Here is a 19435-nt window from a genome sequence, read left to right as displayed (position 1 = left end):
CTCTTCTCTTGATGGTACCAACATTTGATCAGTGTTGTCCAAACACGATCTTTCCAGGAGTCCTGACAGCACATGGTGCAAATATTCTGCACACTTCTGGTGAAAAACAATGACTTTTAATGACTTTAGATGGATATTTTCACAATGAAATGGTGTTCTGTTGGGCAGTTTCAAAAAGTCTCACTGTATCTGCATATATTATTAACACAGAACCCAGGTAAATACCAATAAAATGATTTACTCAATATCATCCAGGAGAGACTGTCTAAAAAAATATGCGTTGTTGTGCGTTGTTCATAATAAACTTTATTCTACCTTCCCCTCCGCCTTGGAGAGAAGGGATCCATCTCGGTAAGTTCTCCTGATGAAGCTGAAGGGCATTGTCACCCTAACCCTGACTCAAGCCCACGAGTCGGACGGCACATCTTCCTGATCCATCTTCCATTTCAACCAGTTTGTCACGGAGATTCATTGGCATATTAACATCTTGTTTTACCACACACACATTCGTTTGCATTCATCCAGTCCATCCGAGCTTGCAATGTTTCACAGAGTTCGGATAGGTGTGCGAAATCCTGTCTCAATTTGTTAACCACTGAGTTCGAGGATTCAATCCTGTTCTGGCAAAACCATTCAAATGTCTGCGTCTTTGCATTTATTTTTCTTTGTTGGCTCATCTTGAGACGGTTTATTCTTCACGGATTTTGATCCAGACATTTTCAGGAATGATTTCTGAATGTAAGGAAATTATCCTGAATTGTCTGACGTTTGGGATGGAGCGCACATCTCTCGTACCCAGTCACCAGAAGTCTCAGCATTGTTTAAGCAATTAATTTAATAAGCTTAAATAAACTTCTACAGTCCATGAAGGACACACAGTGCATGCGTTTCCCCCCAGACTGTATATTTAAAACTTCCCTTGCTATAGTTATTAAATGTAGAGATATATTCACTAAATGTAGAGATAAGAATGCCTGTAAAAATAAATAAATCTCAATGGGTTTTCTGCAAGCTTTTTTTTCAAGTTAAATTTAGGTGTCTTTCCAAAAATGACAATTGGACACAAAAGGACACCAAATAACCAAATGATATAAGGAGTCCATATAATTCATAGATTTATGCACACCAATGTAGGCCTACCTGTGGAAAAAAAGGAGAAACATTGACATATTCACATTTTCAAAAATGTATATTTTAAGTAGGCCTAAGCATGTTGTGCTTTGGAGTTAGTTGTTTTATTTGTGATAATAACGCAATGAAACATGAATTATACAGACATAATTTTTGACCAGGCTGTCATACAAAGGAATTATGAACACACGCAAAAAGAAGATACAACCAACAAAATATTAAAAACTGATTATGTTGTATTCAATGTAGGCTTTTTCCTGTCAGCTTTTTGTTTTTCTAGTAAAATAAAACCCGTAGATGTAGTTTGCGTTCCAACCCCCCCCCCCCCCCCTCCCCCTCCCCCTCCCCCTCCCCCTCCCCCTATAGGGTATATATATATATATATATATGCATTTTTGTGATTTTAGACAGCAGCGAGTGAAAGGGACTTTTATTTTGGTCTGGCGATTTGACGTCATATGTCTGCGTCGCGTTCCTGCAAGTGTTGTGTTTGGCCTGAAGAAAGGTTTGTTTTAAAGCATTTATAGCAACACAAAAACTGCTAAATCATTTGTATAGTTTTTACAAGCTATGCAAAATTAATGATTTATTATTGAACGAAACATTGTAATTATTTATTTGAACATAACGGACGATGTTTGTTTACTATATTACTGTCCTAGTAAATCAGAAAATGTGTGTCTCATTTCGTTCCACATATAGTCAATAATAATTTTATCGTAAACACGATTTCGGCAGCTGGCAAGTAGTGAAGGAGAAACGGATGTTTTCTTTTTTTACTCCGAGTCAATTGAATCAATCGCTCCGCAAAACGATTCACTGATTCGAATCGCTCGAACTGCCTAAAACAGTGTAAATGCAACGAGAATACAAACACAAACATGTAATGACAACTTTTATAAACTAATAGCAAATGTTTTCATGAAAGTGTAATCTATTCAATGTAGTCTACTAATCATTAAATATCATTTATACATCATAAATGCCTAAATATGAAGTGTCTGTATCATTTGCTCTTTTATTAATTTCCACTGCTTGTTTTGAGTGATTTTTGTCTAGTCAGTTTATTTAAGTCCATTAACTCTCACTCTGACTGACTCCCTCACCAGTGCGCTGAACTACTGAACTAGAGCTGACTGAGACGCACTCAGAGATTTACTGTGGATTTATTTTTCTTTCTGTTAACTATTCTCATCTTAAACATGATAAATTGTCCAAACACACAGGAAAACTCCAGGAGAAACATCTGAGATCCACGTGACAATATTATAAAGATGGCGTTGATTAAACAGGAGAGTGAAGACATAAAGATTGAAGAAGTGTTCAGCGTGAAACATGAAGATACTGAGGAACAAACAGGTTAGTTTCTCTCGGTCCTTATTAAAATTATCTACAGAAATTAATGATATTTCTGATGAATGTCATATGAGTGTCCTAATTAAAGTGGGTTTTATTTGACATGGAGCGGGTCTTCTTATGTGGACAGACATGTTTGTTGAGATCACATGACCAGACTAATACTAATGCTGTTTATTACGACATGTAGAATGTTAAATTAGAAATATATGGAAGTAGCCTAAACAAAACCAGTATTCTTTGTAACATTAAACCTAAAATCTCTTCTAACAACCCCAGTTGTAAATTATCCATCAGAAGTTGATGTAGGATCAGTGTTTCTTCTCCTGAACTCCAGCACATGTGTGAAGTGTTCAGTCTCAGAGAGATTGAGACTAGCTCGTATGATGCTGTTTATAGCTAAATAATAATAGTGTCATAATGACAAATATTGCAAACGAAAATAATGCAATTACTGTTTAATGACTGATAGGATTTTTTTTTGGCCTGTAGGCCTATATTTTCTTAATTCACTCAATTGGCAGGTGTTTTTGTACATGTCTGTCCTCTTGCATTCAGTCAAGAGCACTGAGGGTTTTTTTTGTTGTCCTTTGTTGATTAACATTAAAAACACAGACAGCAGCAGGAATATTAGGCTGAGCTAATGCACAGATCCAATATACTGTTACACATGTATTTTATTTTTCAACTGTTTATACTTAAGACATAACCGACTATGTTTAAGAGGCGGACGGACATTTTAACAATATTGTGTGAATATGTTTCAAGTGCAAGAAGATGCAAAAGTATTCAGGCGCTGTCTGAGATGCGGCTCTCTAGATGCACGCTTCGGATATCTGCGCATGCAAAGGTTCTCACACAGCGCACGAGTGACGGATTGAGTTCTCTTTCACGTCGTCTTGCACTTGATAATATAAATTGGCAAGGCTTAAAAATGCAAATGATAAACTTTGGTGACGATGCAGCACTGGCCCGATCGCGACAGTGACAGTTCCGTCTAATCATTTCATTTCACATTAGATCGCTGCAGTTAGCTATGGAAGCTTGTTTCCGCCACAGAATAAAACATTTTAAAAGATAATTGCGACTTTTTATCTCACAATTGCGAGTTTACATCTCACAATTCTGACTTTATTTCTCAGAATTGCGTGTTTTAAAGTCAGAATTGTGAGATATAAAGTCAGAATTGCGTGAAATAAAGTCAGAATTGCGTGTTTTAAAGTCAGAATTGTGATATAAAGTCAGAATTGCGAGATATAAAGTCAGAATTGCGTGTTTTAAAGTCAGAATTGTGAGATATAAAGTCAGAATTGCGTGAAATAAAGTCGCAATTGCGTGTTATAAAGTCAGAAATGTGAGATATAAAGTCAGAATTGTGTGATATAAAGTCGCAATTGTGAGAAATAAAGTCAGAATTGCGAGATAAAAAGTCGCAATTATCTTTTAAAATGTTTTGTTCTGTGGCGGAAGCAAGCTTCCATAGTTAGCTAATGACACGAGTCAGCTTCTCATTTGAGAAGCACTTTCACTCATATATAATAAAAAAATAGCCAACAAGATCAACCTAGCTTGTGACTGATTAATTCGAAAAACTGAATCATTCATGAATGCAAAGGCTCTGCTGTGCAAATGTTCATTGCTGAAATGGAACGAAAACACTCAATATTGTGCTTAAAATGTTACTTGAACAGCATTTCTATATCACGTTTCAAATGTAGGTCAGTTTAAAGTTTAACTTACCTACCCCACTTACCTCTCGTATCACATGGATGAGTGATGAACATTTGTGGTAAACTACTGAAAAAAACAAACAGTGAGTATCCAACTTGCATATCTCTGTCTGCATATCACCTCTGCACACAGCTGAGCTGCTGAAAACACCAACAGGTGTTTCTGATTACCCACGCGTCTTACAACACCAATACAAAATCAAGAAAAGGCATACATTTCTATCACGCAACATAAAAGTATCTTATTACTAGGGCTGGGTAAAAAATATCGATTTCTCGATTTTAATCGATTCTCATTTTTACGAAATTATATCGATTCTTAAATCCCAGGAATCGATTAGTCATCCTGTTTTCAGTGATGAATGAATGGAACATTGTTGCGCGCATCCCATCCAATAAATCGCAATAAGCTTTGTGCTTTGTTTTAACTGATATGAAACTAAGTCTCAGATTTCAAATTACGTCCATTTTCTTACGAAATTCAAAAACATAATTACTGTTTTGGTGCTGTGCAGAGCCATAGAGAGAAAGAGTTGCCACACTCTTTGATGTCACCGCTATGGCTGTCACGTGGTTCATGTAAGCCGCAATAGTTCCAAAACATACACTGGCTGTCATGTTCTTCTATGGGACAGACAGCAGCGATTGCATTATTGAACGGTAAATATAAAATAAAACACACACCCAAGTACTTTTTCAGCTGTTATTGCATTATTGCATTTTGTTAATGTCAGTTTTGCATTTGGAGATAAGTTTTAGGCTATATTTTTGGAGGGAAAAGCTTAGTGTTCATGTTCGCATGGGTAGTAGCACTGGCTTTAGCGGCTCTAACTTAACTTTTCCATATCATTCATCTGATGATGGACGTCTCATGATATTTATTTTAGCACGACTGGGCTGTATTAGGCTATTGATTCCCGTGATTTTGTTTATAAATTTTGATTCAGCCATTAGACCTTGTACCTTCGTGATCACGCAAAGAGGTCTGCCGTGGCGGTCCGTTCAGAAATCGCTTAGAAGCTAGCTCACTTCTTCTGATGAAAGTGGCCACCCCCAGGACCACAACGTGAAACATTATCATGTTAAGAGAATATTATTTTAAGATTAAGCCATACACATTATCAAAACTATAACAGATTAAAAACGAATTTAAGCATGGCTGATACAAATGAAGGTTTTCAAATAAAATATTTTTTATTAAACAATGACAGACAACAAAAATGTGTGCTTGTGTGAGTGTGTGTGAACAAGAAAAACAAAAACCAGGGGCAGGTGATTCATGAAACAGACAGGACTGGTGATGGCCATAACAATCCTAGAGGTCCAGCATTGTTCTCACAAGCCGCTTCACTCAAGACAATAAAACATAATGAAAAGTTAGTATATCCCAAAAAAATTAATTAAATAAAAGTTGCTATAAAGGTGGCAGCGATTCATTACCGAACTCTTAGCTGACGAAGTCGCGCTAGCTAACTAGCTAGCAGGCAGTGCTTGAAAATTGGTTGAAACAACCAACATAAAATATAAATAATTACGCTGTGCGTGTACAAATGAAGACCAGTATAAGCATCGCAAAGGGCCTCTGAAACAATATAGACAGTTGACAATTCAAAAGAGGTCGATATTTCAGCAACTTAACTCTGGAACAACTCGACGCGCAGCAATGTAAGTGAATGGTGTCCAACGCCCAAATGACAGTGTTTGGAACTATTCCGATCTTCAAATCCCGGAAGTAGGCGGTTAAAAGCGCCGCCATTTTTTACGACGGAGGTCTATGGGAGTGTCGCAACTCTTTCTCTCTATGGCTCTGGCGCTGTGGCGTGAGATCGCTCTCACATTTACCTCAGAAAACCATATCCAGTGACCATAAACTCGTTAGTCAGCGAGAATAATGAACAGCATTTTGTTAAATATATGCACCATATTACATATTCATTATCATTTTTAATGTTCTTCAATATTAAATGCATGTTTGAATAAATCTGTAAAGTTTTTATGACAGCCACCATTAAAAATTTTATAAAATTTCATATAACTTTATTATTATAAAAATAAATAAAAGTGTATTTCAAGTGTTTGTATACAAATCAGTTAATCAGACCTGCAAACTTGTCGCTTTTCGGCGACAATCGCCGTTTTCTTGGTCGATTGGGTCATTTACGTGAATCGTGTAGAACCGGAGTGTTTTTTGGGGGGGTACTGTTACTCACAGTAACTGCCATGCAGGCTAGAATTGCGAAACATTATTGGATAATTATTATAATTGACATTTATTTGGGCCAATCGGAATCTTAGCACTTTTTCTCTTGGCCAATTGGAATCTTAGCACTTGCGTCAGAATCTTGAAGCACACAGCGTCAACTGAGCTCGCCATTAGATGAGACGCCTGGCTACCTTGCGAGTCTAATGGAAACTCATGCATGAATTTTCCTGCACTGAACTTGTTTTAGCGCCCGCCAAAGTGAATTTTTGTCCCGCCAAAGTCTTATTTGATCGGTGAGTAATGTAGATGAACGGCTGCGTTTGTGACAGGGCGTATGTTTAACTGAAAGAACGAGCAGAGAGAGAGAGAGAGAGAGAGCCGGTCGCGCGCGCGCACTCTCTGTGTAAACGACTTCACCGTCTCCAAACTAGGCGCTGTGTTGCTCTCTCTCCCTCGCACATATTAATCAAAATAAATCGACACGGTGGTAAAAGGTCAGAAGCCCAAAGTTTCATGTGGAGCATTTGGAGATTTTTTCCCCTTAATTACCGCTGGTGTGAATTGTGCTAAATAAGTTGCCTTATCTTCAATGAAAAAAATTCCGGACATTCAGCTGACATAAAACAACACTTTAATTAAACGAAAAAAACTATCCCGTGTTGAAATGTTTTCTGTGTTGACACAAATCTTGGATGTCCATGTCCTAAATGCTGGGATAATCACACAACGCGTACGACACGTCCAATTCGCGAACTAATGACTCCTTTGAACCGATTCATTTTAATGAATGGTTAAAACAACTGAGCTTTCCAACAGTGAACTCAGGAGACGACTGAATCAGTAACACTTTACAATAAGGTTCTATTTATTACATAAATTACATAAAAAAGTACAGTTTGCTTACTCAAGCTTAAACTTTAAAATAAATAAAACCACTTGTTTTTTTTTGAAAAGCATATGACTACATTTTTCCACACAGTGTGATCAAGAATCGATAAGAGAATCGTTAAAGAATTGGATCGATAATCAGAATCGTCAGTGGCATTATTATTATTGATAAAATCTTATCAATTCCCATCCCTATGTGAAGACCGTAAAATTACAGAAACAGAAAGACCGGACGAGCCCCCATTATGTTACAGCCGACTCGTGTCCTCAACAATAAAGGGAAATCAAAACAAAAGATCGATATGATGAATAAGGTTTATTACATGATTGTAGGGGTTTCACAAATTATTTGCCATCTGAAATGTCCCAAAATGCCGACAGACGATAGATGCGGTTTTAGCGAGGATCGAGGCCAGCCGGAGTTGATGTCGCCTCTCCGTCCGCCCCTGAATACCCGCCCACGGAAACGCATATATCTCCACCTCCTAATGTGAATCAGGTGTTCCCCATCTCTGCTGCCCCTTACAAAACCAAGAGAAATACAATGAAAACACACCCACACCCATAACAATATTAACTTCTTGTTTATGGAACTGTTGCTTAAAACCAATATCGCATTTGCAATCATGCACATATTCAAGAAAGAAACCTGTGTGTTTGCTTGTCTAAAAAAAAAAGGGAAATCATTACAGGGCCATATTTGCCTCCATATTTTAAATTAATAAAAAAATTATTTAAAAAATGCATTAATTTTAGACCCAGGTGCCAATTCTTCCTCTTTTCACGTACCCCTGGACTGAGTCCGCTTCACATTCAACTCATAATTTAACTCATTGCATCCGCTTGTTGGAGAAAGTGTTAACGGCAGTATGAACTAAAGCAGATATTTATGTATTTTTAGGTAATCCGCTAGCCTGGCTAGTTATTTTTATTGTTGGCATTTTATGTGATTTAAATATCTAAATGCTAGTGAAAAAAAATAATAATTTGATATCAGTCTGCACATACGATGGACATCGGTTTTGTTCATCTTTGCTCACTCCTTTGATGGCATCTTGAGTAAAACGGCTCTATATTTAATAGGTGTATAGTTGCATACTTTGTAATTCTTCAACCCTCTACGCCAGTGGTTCTCAAACCTTTTACACCAAGTACACCAGAAAATATTTGGCTCTCCATGTACCACCATAATGACCAATATTAAAATACAGTAGTGTAGTGGGCCTAACTGTTCAGCTATAGTTATGCACAGCTCAAACTGAGGCAGCTTTATTTCTAATAAGAATATTTATTATTGTCAGCCCCTTTTTATACAGTGTAAAAACCCAGTTTGAACATTAGCACTGCACTGTGCTGCTTACATACAGGCAAATAAAAAACTTAAATATTGATTGAATGAAAATGAATTGCACTTAAAAGTTAAATAGAAACTGTACTGTACTTAAATGCTAAGTAAAAAAAAAAGTACTGTACTTGATATATTTTAACACATGCTGTGCAGCTGAAGGAGAGAAAGACAGCCAGTGGACCTGATCAAGCAGAAGCTGAGAAGAAAACACGATGGCGTTAGTTGAGCTGTGTGCGTGATGGGCGTCGCCATGTTAGTTTGTGCCGCTGTTCAGAGAATCACATCTGTTGGATTTACAACACGTGAATTCATCCACTTCTCCCGAAATACATGAGAGTGGCCGGTGAACTGGGAGAAGAATAGAGTAAACTTTAAAGTTACTTACACAATGTGTGTCTGATATAAATAAAACATCTACGTTGTCTAATTATAATGGAAAGGAATATTATTGCTGCTTCCATAGACATCAGTGTGTAACTCTAAGTGTATTGTTTTTTAATATACACTACCATACAAAAGTTTTAGATCGGTAAGATTTTTAATGTTTTTAAAAGAAGTCTCTTCTGCTCACCAAGGCTGCATTTATTTGATTTAAAAATACAAACAAAAACACTAATATTTTAAAATATTATTACAATTTAAATCATCTGTTTTCTATGTGAATATATAGTAAAGTGTAATTTATTCCTGTGATCAAAGCTAAACTTCAGCATCATTACACCAGTCTTCAATGTCACATGATCCTTCAGAAATCACTCTAATATGATGATTTGATGCTCAAGAAACATTCATTATTATTATCAGTGTTGAAAACAGTTATTTACATTTTTATTTCATGATGCTATGATGAATATAAAGTTCAAAAGAACAGCATTTATCTGAAATCTAAAGCTTTTGTAACATTAAACACTAACGTTACCCTTCAAAAGTTTGAGGTCAGTAAGAATTTTAATTTTATTTTTTGGGGAAAGAAATAAAATAAATAAATACTTTTATTCATCAAGGATGAGTTAAACTGATCAGAAGTTACAGTAAAGACATTTATAATGTTAGAAAATATTATATTTTAAAGAAATGCTGTTCTTTTGAACGTTCTATTCATCTAAGAATTTTGTGAAAAAAAATTGTACAAACTGTTTTCAACATTGAAAATAATAATGAATGTTTTTTGAGCATCAAATCATATTAGAGTGATTTCTGAAGGATCATGTGACACTGAAGACTGGAGTAATGATGCTGAAAATTCAGCTTTGATCACAGGAATAAATTACAGTTTAAAATACATTAAAATAGAAAACAGTCATTTTAAATTGTCATAATATTTCACAATATTACTGTTTTTTTATTGTTTTTTTATCAAATAAATGCAGCCTTGGTGAGCAGAAGAGAGTTCTTTTAAAAACATAAAAAATCTTACCGATCTAAAACTTTTGACCAGTAGTGTATATATCTGAATACTTAGGACCATGTGATATTTCAGTTTTCAGTTTTTCTTTTTTAATAAATGTGCAAAAATGTCAACAATTCTGTGTTTTTCTGTCAATATGGGGTGCTGTGTGTACAATAATGAACTTAAATTATTTTAGCAAATGGCTGCAATATAACAAAGAGTGAAAAATGAAGGGGGTCTGAATACTTTACGTACCCACTGTGTATATATATATATCAGTGGCGGCTGCTGGTCTTTCAAAGAGGGGAAGCTCATTTTTGGCCTACATCATAAAAATTGTCCATTTATTTATACGTAAATTCTGCCCTACGTTCCTTTTCAAGAAAATGCTCTGTGACCCTGTCGTACTAACTAGGCATCTTTTCCATTAACTTGACCAGTGTCCTCTCAATGGCCAGCAGAGTTAAATATAATTGTATAAATGTAATAATATAATAAAGGTATAAATAATAAGATAATAAAGTATAATAATACTACTACTACTAATATTTTTTTTATTATTTTAATAAAACATTTTTTTATTATTACTAATAATAATATAAAAAATATAATAAGTTATAATATAATAAAGATATAAATGTATAATTGTGTGAAATGTATTATGAAAATTGGCTAGCAATTTCGACAAGCAAATACCAAGAAATAGGTTGCAGCAGTTTGTCTTTGAAAAATCCGCGATGGGACTGAGCTCGAACAGCTTCAACATCAGCGACTTTTTATTGTATGAAATCGCTGTCAATCAAAAGGAGACGCAGCCTTTCGACAGACCCTCCAATCATCACGCAGAAGCCCAGCGTCCAGGCCAGCCCACTTCTCATTCACCCCCAGAGACGCTGAGCGTCCGTGGGCGGGACATAATCGCAGCATTTATCCAATGACCGTCTAGTTTCGAAGCACTGAAAAAAACTGTTCGAAGCAGCCCCATTGAAGTCAATGGACGCTGGGCTTCAACAGGGAAATGCACTGTGACGCTACGGGAATGTATGAGAATCGAGTCAGCCGACCTGCTATATGCAGCTGATTCTGAACGAACTCGTCTTTGAGATGAACGCATTTTTAGTTAATAAAATGTTAACACAATAGTACATATTTGACCATTAATTTTTTTGACATTATAGGGGAAGCCGAGCTTCCCTTGCAGTCTTAAAGAAATCCCCACTGATATATATATATATATATATATATATATATATATATATATATATATATATATATATATATATAATTACTAAACATTTGTGCTGGCAAAAGTGCTTGAAATTACAGAAAAATTACAGAAAACACATATTCCAGTAGTCTTATTGCAGTAGGCTTTGTGCCATTAAACTGGTGTTAACTTGTATTTGTCTTTTTTCACTTTAGACCTGATGGTGCCGAAAGAGGAACTGAAAACTGAAAAGAGTCAAGAACTGAATAATATTGAAGAGAAAGATGAGAAACGTGATTTCAAGATCGGAGGAAATCTATCCACACAGACTGAAATGACTTCCTCACAAAAAAAGACCAAATCTAACGGTTATGTCACCTGCCATCAGTGTGGAAAGAGTTTCAGTCAAACACAAAGCCTTAAACTCCATATGAGCATTCACGCTGGAGAGAGACTTTTTACCTGCAAACAATGTGGAAAAAGTTTCAATCGAAAAGGAAACCTTATGGTCCACATGAGACTTCACACTGGAGAGAGTCCTTTCACCTGCCGGCAGTGTGGAATCAGTTTCACTCAAAAAGGAAACCTTAATGTCCACATGAGAATTCACACTGGAGAAAAGCCTTATACTTGCTCTCATTGTGGACAGAGTTTTACACACAAAAAAACCCTTAATTCCCACATGACAATGCACACGGGAGAAAAGCTGTTTGCATGTGATCAGTGTGGAAAGCGCTTCACAACAGAAAAAAGCCTTAAATTTCATATAAACATTCACACTGGAGATAAACCATTCCAATGTGATCAGTGTGGAAAGAGTTTCACACATAAAGTAAACCTTAAGGTCCACATGAGACTTCACACTGGAGAAAAGCCTTATACTTGCTCTCACTGTGGACAGAGTTTTACACACAAAAAATCCCTTAAAACCCACATTAATAATTTACACTGGAGAAAAGTGTTTGCATGTGATCAGTGTGGAAAGCGCTTCACAACAGAACTAAGTCTTCGATATCATTCAAATATTCACATATCCTTCACTTCTTTATATTTTGCTTGAGGCTTTTTCTTTCTTTTTTTTTCTTTTTTTTTCGCTCATGCACATATGAACTCTTCTGGCCACATCGACCATCTCGGGCCTCCAATTTTGATTATATAAAGGCTTCACTCCATTCCAAATATTGATAATTATTATTATTATTATTATATACAAATTATTAGTAAAACTTCTGTCTTGCTGTGACATACCATAACGTAACTGAATTATTATACATACCAATTAAAAAACTGAATGAAATGAACATTGCACAGCATTACTTGCTTCATTTTTAGTGAGAGAATGCACTGTTAATTTTTTTATCTGGACTTGAATATGGCTATTGTTGGGGTTATCTGATGATACCTGGAAGTCTCACTGCTAATCCTGACTAACCACTAAATTTAGGGGGTTCTGCCTATTACATAATAAAGTAGTATGCAATAATAACAACAACATATTCAATGTATATTTATTAAAATAATAAATGGATGCTCCATTATTGGGATCTTGGCCTTTGTGCCTAAAGCTATACATACACTAACCATATTAACCCTCTGGGGTCTGAGGGGTTTTTGGGATCCTTGCGATGTTCTGACATGCCCTGACATTTGTGCCTTTTTCAGTTGCTTATAAACATATTAATGGCAAAGGTGTAATTACACTCTATTTAGCACAAACAGGGCTACCATAATATGTGAGCATCATGTACTGTATGCACATGTTTGTATTTTTGAGAGAATAATGTTTATGCATGGTTATTGAAAAAACTAAAAATTAAAGTTTCTGAAACAAGGCCACAAAACACATACTAAATATGTGTCAATAAGACTTTTGACTAATGGATGTTGTCGCCTAGAGTTTTCTTCAAAATGAAAATTTCTTCGAAATGTTTTTTCTTCTGAAAATCATCCTGCCTTATCATTCACATAAAACAATACAATGATTTAAATTTTGCAAGACACTTTCTGTTTGGAAAGGCAATATTCGAGTGGGCGTCAACGATCCAACACCATCATACATATTTAGTGGTTCACACCTGAGGAGACAATGGGGCCCGCATACTTAATGGGCCATTCATTCAGGTGTGTCACTGAGCCACAAGAAAGAATGCAAGAGCAATATATATATATATATATATATATATATATATATATATATATATATATATTCTACCAAATTGGTTCACAGTTGGAAGCATCTCATTTTCTTTTTCCATGTCTAGTAATTGTGCAGTTAATTCTCATACTGTATTTTCAGTTTTGGAATATGTATCCTCTGCCCAAATTTGTCACTAATAAAACACAATAAAAATTATTTAAAGAAAAGGCTTATATTTACCTTTTAATAGTTTGTTTACATCTACCTTGTAAATATATATTTTTATTAAAAAGGTTACAATTACAACAACAATTCAAGTGCAATCTTTCTTTGTAAAAACTAAAGTAAACATTTTATCATACATATTTCAAAGTTAAGGATTCATTACTTTGAATATAGCCTAGGCTACATTGGAACAAACACATAATAACATATTATATGATTACTTTATTTTTGACAACAACATACTATATTTAACAGAGCTATGAGCAAAAATTGGCAAACAAAAGCTTATTTGTGGTGGCAAATATTTTACAGTAAAAATGTATAATCTATCCAAAACTAGTCAATGAAATGTTGTCTTTCATATGTCTGTAACATAGGTCTTTCGTTTATATAAGAAATATAAATGTTAATTTGCAGTTTAATATGTTGCTTATACAAATACATTTCATTTCAACATATTACAGTCGATTTTTACTCATCTCAGTATAGCAATATAGTTTGCTAAAAGCGGATCATTCATTCACACACAGAAATGCGATTCAAATTTAAACCGTCTTTTTGCGAGTTGTGGTAAACAGCGCGCATCTCTGCCGTTCATTCATTTACATACAGAAACGTGATTCACTTGAGAATGAAAAAAAAACTTACTACAGTATTCCTCAGCTCAGCGGCATCCGTTGCTCCTCGAAATACCAGCACTTCTGAGGTACATTTTCCATTATTATTATTATTACGATAGTATTATTCCTCACAGCGCCACGAGACGGTGTAAACAAGTACAATGATCTGTATAAGCTTGATGTGTTTTCTCGAGCTGATATGGGGGCGTTCACAGTTTGCATGGATGCCTCATTCATTTGCGTTTGAATAGTGCGCTCTCCGTGGGCGGGGTCACATAAAAAATGATGAGCTGAGATGAGAACGACTGACATCTCGCTCTTTTCATACAGATTACATAAACTGAGAATATTTGTTTTTTATAAAAATTACTTCATTTAAAAGAAGAGAATTCAAGTTTCATGCCTGTGTGTCTGTATGCCTGTTTGACTGAGTATTCGCTGAGTTATTGTTCATTTTCGGACGCGTTTCAGAATTAACTTCACTGACAGAGAGTAGGCAGAACTCGCTTCGTGTTTATTTTTCTTTATTTGGCAAAAAGCACAATACTTTGTTTTTATTGTGAGTATACACAAAAATAATACACACTTAACAGGATCGATTGATGTATGAAACTGGTTTGTAAGATCAAAGTCAACAGAGTATTTGGAGTCTTGTTTGAACTGATAAGAAAAGAACCGAACAAATCACGTCGGCGTGATTGTCGACCCCAGGGGGTTAAACCTGCCGATACAGCATTGCCAATTGTTAGTTGTCATCCCAGCTAACACACGACGTAACAGTTACGTAATGTATTCGTACTTTTTGGTCACGTCATGACTTTACTAACTGACAACGTAACTACAACATCTTATGCTCGGAATTTCATTACCATCATATTACCAACCCACAACGTCGTCAGTACGTCCTCCTAAGGTAATAAGATAACCAACAACGTTCCAGATACTTACTCTATTCGTAATAACTTGGTAATTTTATGACTTACTGGCAACGGAACTGCAACGTCACGGGCCGGTAATTTCATTACCATCGTATCAGACTGCATTTCTATGAAATATTTTATTTGTTTCAATTGTTTGTTTAGTATTCCGTACGTTTGAAAGACGTTAATTTTATTCAAGTAAGGTTATAATTCTAGATGTTTATGTTTGTAAATGTTGCGTGGCTTTTGGCGTTTTAATGGGCGTGCGCGTGAACCTTCGAGTCGCCCTCAAACACTGGAGCGGAGATGAGTTGCCATGGAAACGGCGCGGCACCGACCCGCACCGCACGCGCCTGCCTCACTGACGGCAACTGACAAAGCAGCTGAACTCCATCTCTCGCTGTTGTTTTCACTGCATTCTGGTGAGTTTAGTCTCTAAAATCACACAAATAATACACACAACTGTTCTTGACACTTCTCTTACTTGTAATTGACACGCTTCTGTTGAATATTTGCTTAATAGAAATGGTTTAGTGTCTTCGGAAAAAGTCTGTTAGCATCTCAACCGTTTTCAGAAGAGGTAACGTTATGCTAACTTCATAGCTTGAGCTTTTGATATGAACGTTTAGGCTTTTAATCACATCTTAATAGGTAGATGAGAGGTTTTGGTAGTTTTGTAAAAAAAAATAAGTTAGTTTGGAAGTGAGCTAATTTATTTAAAATAAACGTATATATTTAACGTAAACGTACTCGATGACGTCACTTACATGGAGTGTGAAAATTGGCTGAAACTAGCTCAATGGTTAACACAAATTGATAAAAAATAGTTCTGTGATTTCAGCAGCAACAAAATAATCCTTCTACAACAGAGGGGAAGCTCCATGACTTCAACATTTCTGAAGAAAGCTGCTGCCAGAGAAGTTGGAAACAGGTGAAGTGAGGAAGCTCATTAAATAACTTAATATCCATTTTCTCACAGTATTTTGTCACCTACTGTATATCACCATGCATCTGTTATTGTCTTATTTTTTTAATTCTCATATTTACATTTACATTTATTTGTTTAATTTATTTTAAGAAAGTTTTGACATCCAAACTTAAGTTACACGAGCAATATGAATAAGTGAACAAGTAAAACTAAAAACATAGATAAACATTTATGATTATTATCAGTGTTGAAAACAGCTGTGCTGCTTCATATGTTTGTGTTTTTCAGGGTTATTTGATGGATGAATGAAAAAAAAAAGCATTTATTTGAAACATAAATCTTTACTCTCTCTTCTGGTCAATTTAATGCATCCTTGCTGAATAAAATATGATTTTTTTTATTTTTAATCTATTGAACCCAAACTTTTGAACAGTAGTGTATACGTTGGGTCTATTTAACAACGAATCCTGGAGAGAGAAAAAAGAAAATGGATTAAACTTTTACATTGGTTTACACAAAAAGATTAATCAGCACAACTGTTTTCAACATTGATAATACTCAGAAATGTTCAGGACGTTTGCATTGTAAGTTTAAAATTTTTTTTTTTTCATTGCAAATATTAAAATGCTGACTCGTTAGGCCATGTTTTCTTTTTAAAATCAGATGATTTCCTATTAATTCAATAGAATGTAAGGGAATAACTCTAGAATAACCTTCCTGATAATGTTTGGGGCCCAGAAACACTATTCTAATTTAAATCTAGATTTAGGATACTCTACCGTTTTTTCATATTAAACTATGTTATTCCCTTATCTAAGACGAGTTGATACATACCTCTCTCATCTCAGTGTGTGCACTTAATCGCTCTAGCACGCGGTGACGCTTTGAAAGCACTTAGCTTACCCCAGTATATTCAGTGGTATCTAGCAGCAATGAATTTAGAAGTGAACAAACACATCAACGTTTTCCCTATTTAAAAACAGTTACACGAGTAGTTATATGACCAAGTATTCGACCAAGTCTTTCCACTATTGACAGAAGTGAGAGGAAGAGGATCAGGCGTGACTTTTTACTGCGCCAGTCGAAGTACTTCCAAAAGTGCTATTACGCCATACATTATAGTTATCCTTTTTAACCCACTTAGAAAAGCGCCACGCTTTATTTTGTGTCACCATACTTGGTCGTATAACTACTCGTGTAACTGTTTTTAAATATGGAAAACGCTTATGTGTTTGGTCACTTCTAAATTCATTGCTAGATACCATTGAATATACTGGGGTAAGTGCTTTCAAAGTGTCACCGCGCGCTAGAGCGATTAAGTGCACACACTGAGATGAGAGAGGTATATCAACTCGTCTTAGTTAAGGGAATAACATAGTTTAATATGAAAAAACGGTGGAGTATCCCTTTAAAGACACATCTCTTTAGCCAAGAATTCAATGAACACATCTCATAATCTTGCACTATATGTGATGAAATAGTAAAGTGCACATGATCATCTTTTGCCTGAAATAATATGAACAGCAGCAATGCTAATCTTTCTCCTGTTGTCTCCTTGTTTCTATCTCAGGATGCTCAGCATATTTTACTAGAGATTACAGCAGCTCCAGTTCGGATCCAGCCTCACTTGGGAAGGCTTCAATGACATCAACACTCTTGAGGACAATGTGTTTAAACAATTTTCAGATGTTAAATTATATTTTAAAGTGTTTAAACTAATTTAAGTTTTTATGTCAGGTGGTACAACAAAAATATTATGTATTGTAGTTGTACCACCTGACATGGAAAGTGTACCACCAACCTACCCATACTTGAAATTAGCAGTTTTTATCAGTATTTGAGAGAGCTCTACAAGCTTTTTCACTTTGCCAAAGAGATCAGTTAGGCTCCTCTGGACGATGCATTATCATGTTTTCTGTTATTACCTTGTAAATTCATAATAACATTTGAGAATATACAAATTGCTGGACAAAAGTTTCTCAATTATCTCAACAGCTTTAAAACTACTGATATTTATAAAAAACAATTATATGAAAGGCTTCAAACCTAAAATGATGTCATAGTTTTTATTTTTATTATTAAGACACCATTTTAAATTGTTTTCTTAGTCTGTTCATTTGTTCGGACAGTTGCACCACCACCTGACATTTTGGGGTTTAATGCTGCCTTCAGGAATCATCATAAATAGGCCTAGTTTAAAGAAAATGGACATAGTAATCACGACTTCAGAAGAAGAAAAACAAAATATGTATTATTAAATGTACAAAAAAAATAATGATTTCAAACCAAGGTTTTATAGAATATAGTGATACATGTCATGAAGTTATAAAATTATTTTAAAAGAAAATAATGCACTTGCCACAACATAACTTTGTGTTGTTATGTTTAGAAAAATATATGAGTGATTTTTAAACAAAACTGTCTGCTTATACAGATTCTATCTTTCAGTGCTAATTGCTTTGTGTATTTAAATGTTAAATGGGAAAACACTCAACTGTTCTTTTTTCTTGCATTTTTCTTTTCTTATTCTTGCTTTGTTATTAGGGCCACTGAAATGAAGATGTGTAGGAGTAGTTAGATGTTCAAGCTTTTGGGGAAAACCTTGTTCATGTAAATGTATAACCTGTTTGCATACTGTTTTTGCTGTTTGTGCTTTGTTCTATAGTAAATGAACTGAATTAACCGAATTTTGAGTCTGTATCTTTAATATGTCGTTGAAAAAGTCTCTAAAATAGTTTTGGGCCAATGAGGACAAGTTAAATTAGACCACTGCATGTCCGCCCATATTATTAAAAACTAAAATGACCAACTGGTTACCAACACACGACTGTCGATCCACAACGTTGCCACGACGTCGCCGTTACTTACTGACAACGTTACAAAGTTACGTCGTGGCAACGAATCCAGGAATTTCACTTTTCCGGTTGCCACGACGTAACTAGTTACGTCGCCACGACGAAAGTTTGGTCACCAGATTACGTTGCAGTTACGTAACAGTCACGTATTTGTGTTAGCTGGGATCCCCTTGATTGTGCAGAGTGTCAATGTTGCGGTCTCATCTTAGAGAATGATACTACTTGGTAAACCTGAAAATCTAAGCTTAAATGTTTTAAAAAAATAGTCCAAGAGATGACACAAATAGAGGAACTTCCTTAACCTTCATCAGCAGTGGAATCATCTGGATCAAGCAAGATTACAAGCAGATAATTAGGTAATGCTTGTGAAGGGTGTCATTTTTTATATTATGCTTACAAATATAATTACAGAATGTAGTTGGTTCATTTAAGTTAATGACAGAATGAGGATTTTACACCCACACATGGCATCTCTGATGTTCTGCAGAACTTTACTG

The 19435-nt window shown here is 35.3% G+C and overlaps 1 protein-coding gene across 1 annotated transcript; it reads left to right on the top strand.

Annotated features, from left to right (window-relative positions):
* The first annotated feature begins 1580 nt into the window (after positions 1-1580).
* LOC311087920 (uncharacterized protein) lies at positions 1581-12451 on the top strand. Its single transcript, XM_084121429.1, has 3 exons — positions 1581-1636; positions 2358-2490; positions 11469-12451. Exons 2-3 carry the CDS (start codon positions 2406-2408, stop codon positions 12311-12313), a joined length of 930 nt encoding a protein of 309 aa, XP_083977555.1. The 5' UTR covers positions 1581-1636; positions 2358-2405; the 3' UTR covers positions 12314-12451.
* The last annotated feature ends 6984 nt before the right edge of the window (positions 12452-19435 follow it).

The sequence above is a fragment of the Abramis brama genome (assembly GCF_963993115.1).
Source record: "Abramis brama genome assembly, chromosome: 8".
Classification (NCBI taxonomy): Eukaryota; Metazoa; Chordata; class Actinopteri; order Cypriniformes; family Leuciscidae; genus Abramis; species Abramis brama.
Note: the sequence above shows the minus strand (reverse complement) of the source record. Positions and strands in the feature narration are given on the sequence as shown.

Coding starts and splice junctions, on each gene's coding strand:
- LOC311087920 (XM_084121429.1), top strand. CDS start 2,406: ATGGCGTTGATTAAACAGGAGAGTGAAGACATAAAGATTGAAGAAGTG. Junction 2,491..11,468: donor AGATACTGAGGAACAAACAG/GTTAGTTTCTCT, acceptor TTTTCACTTTAG/ACCTGATGGTGCCGAAAGAG.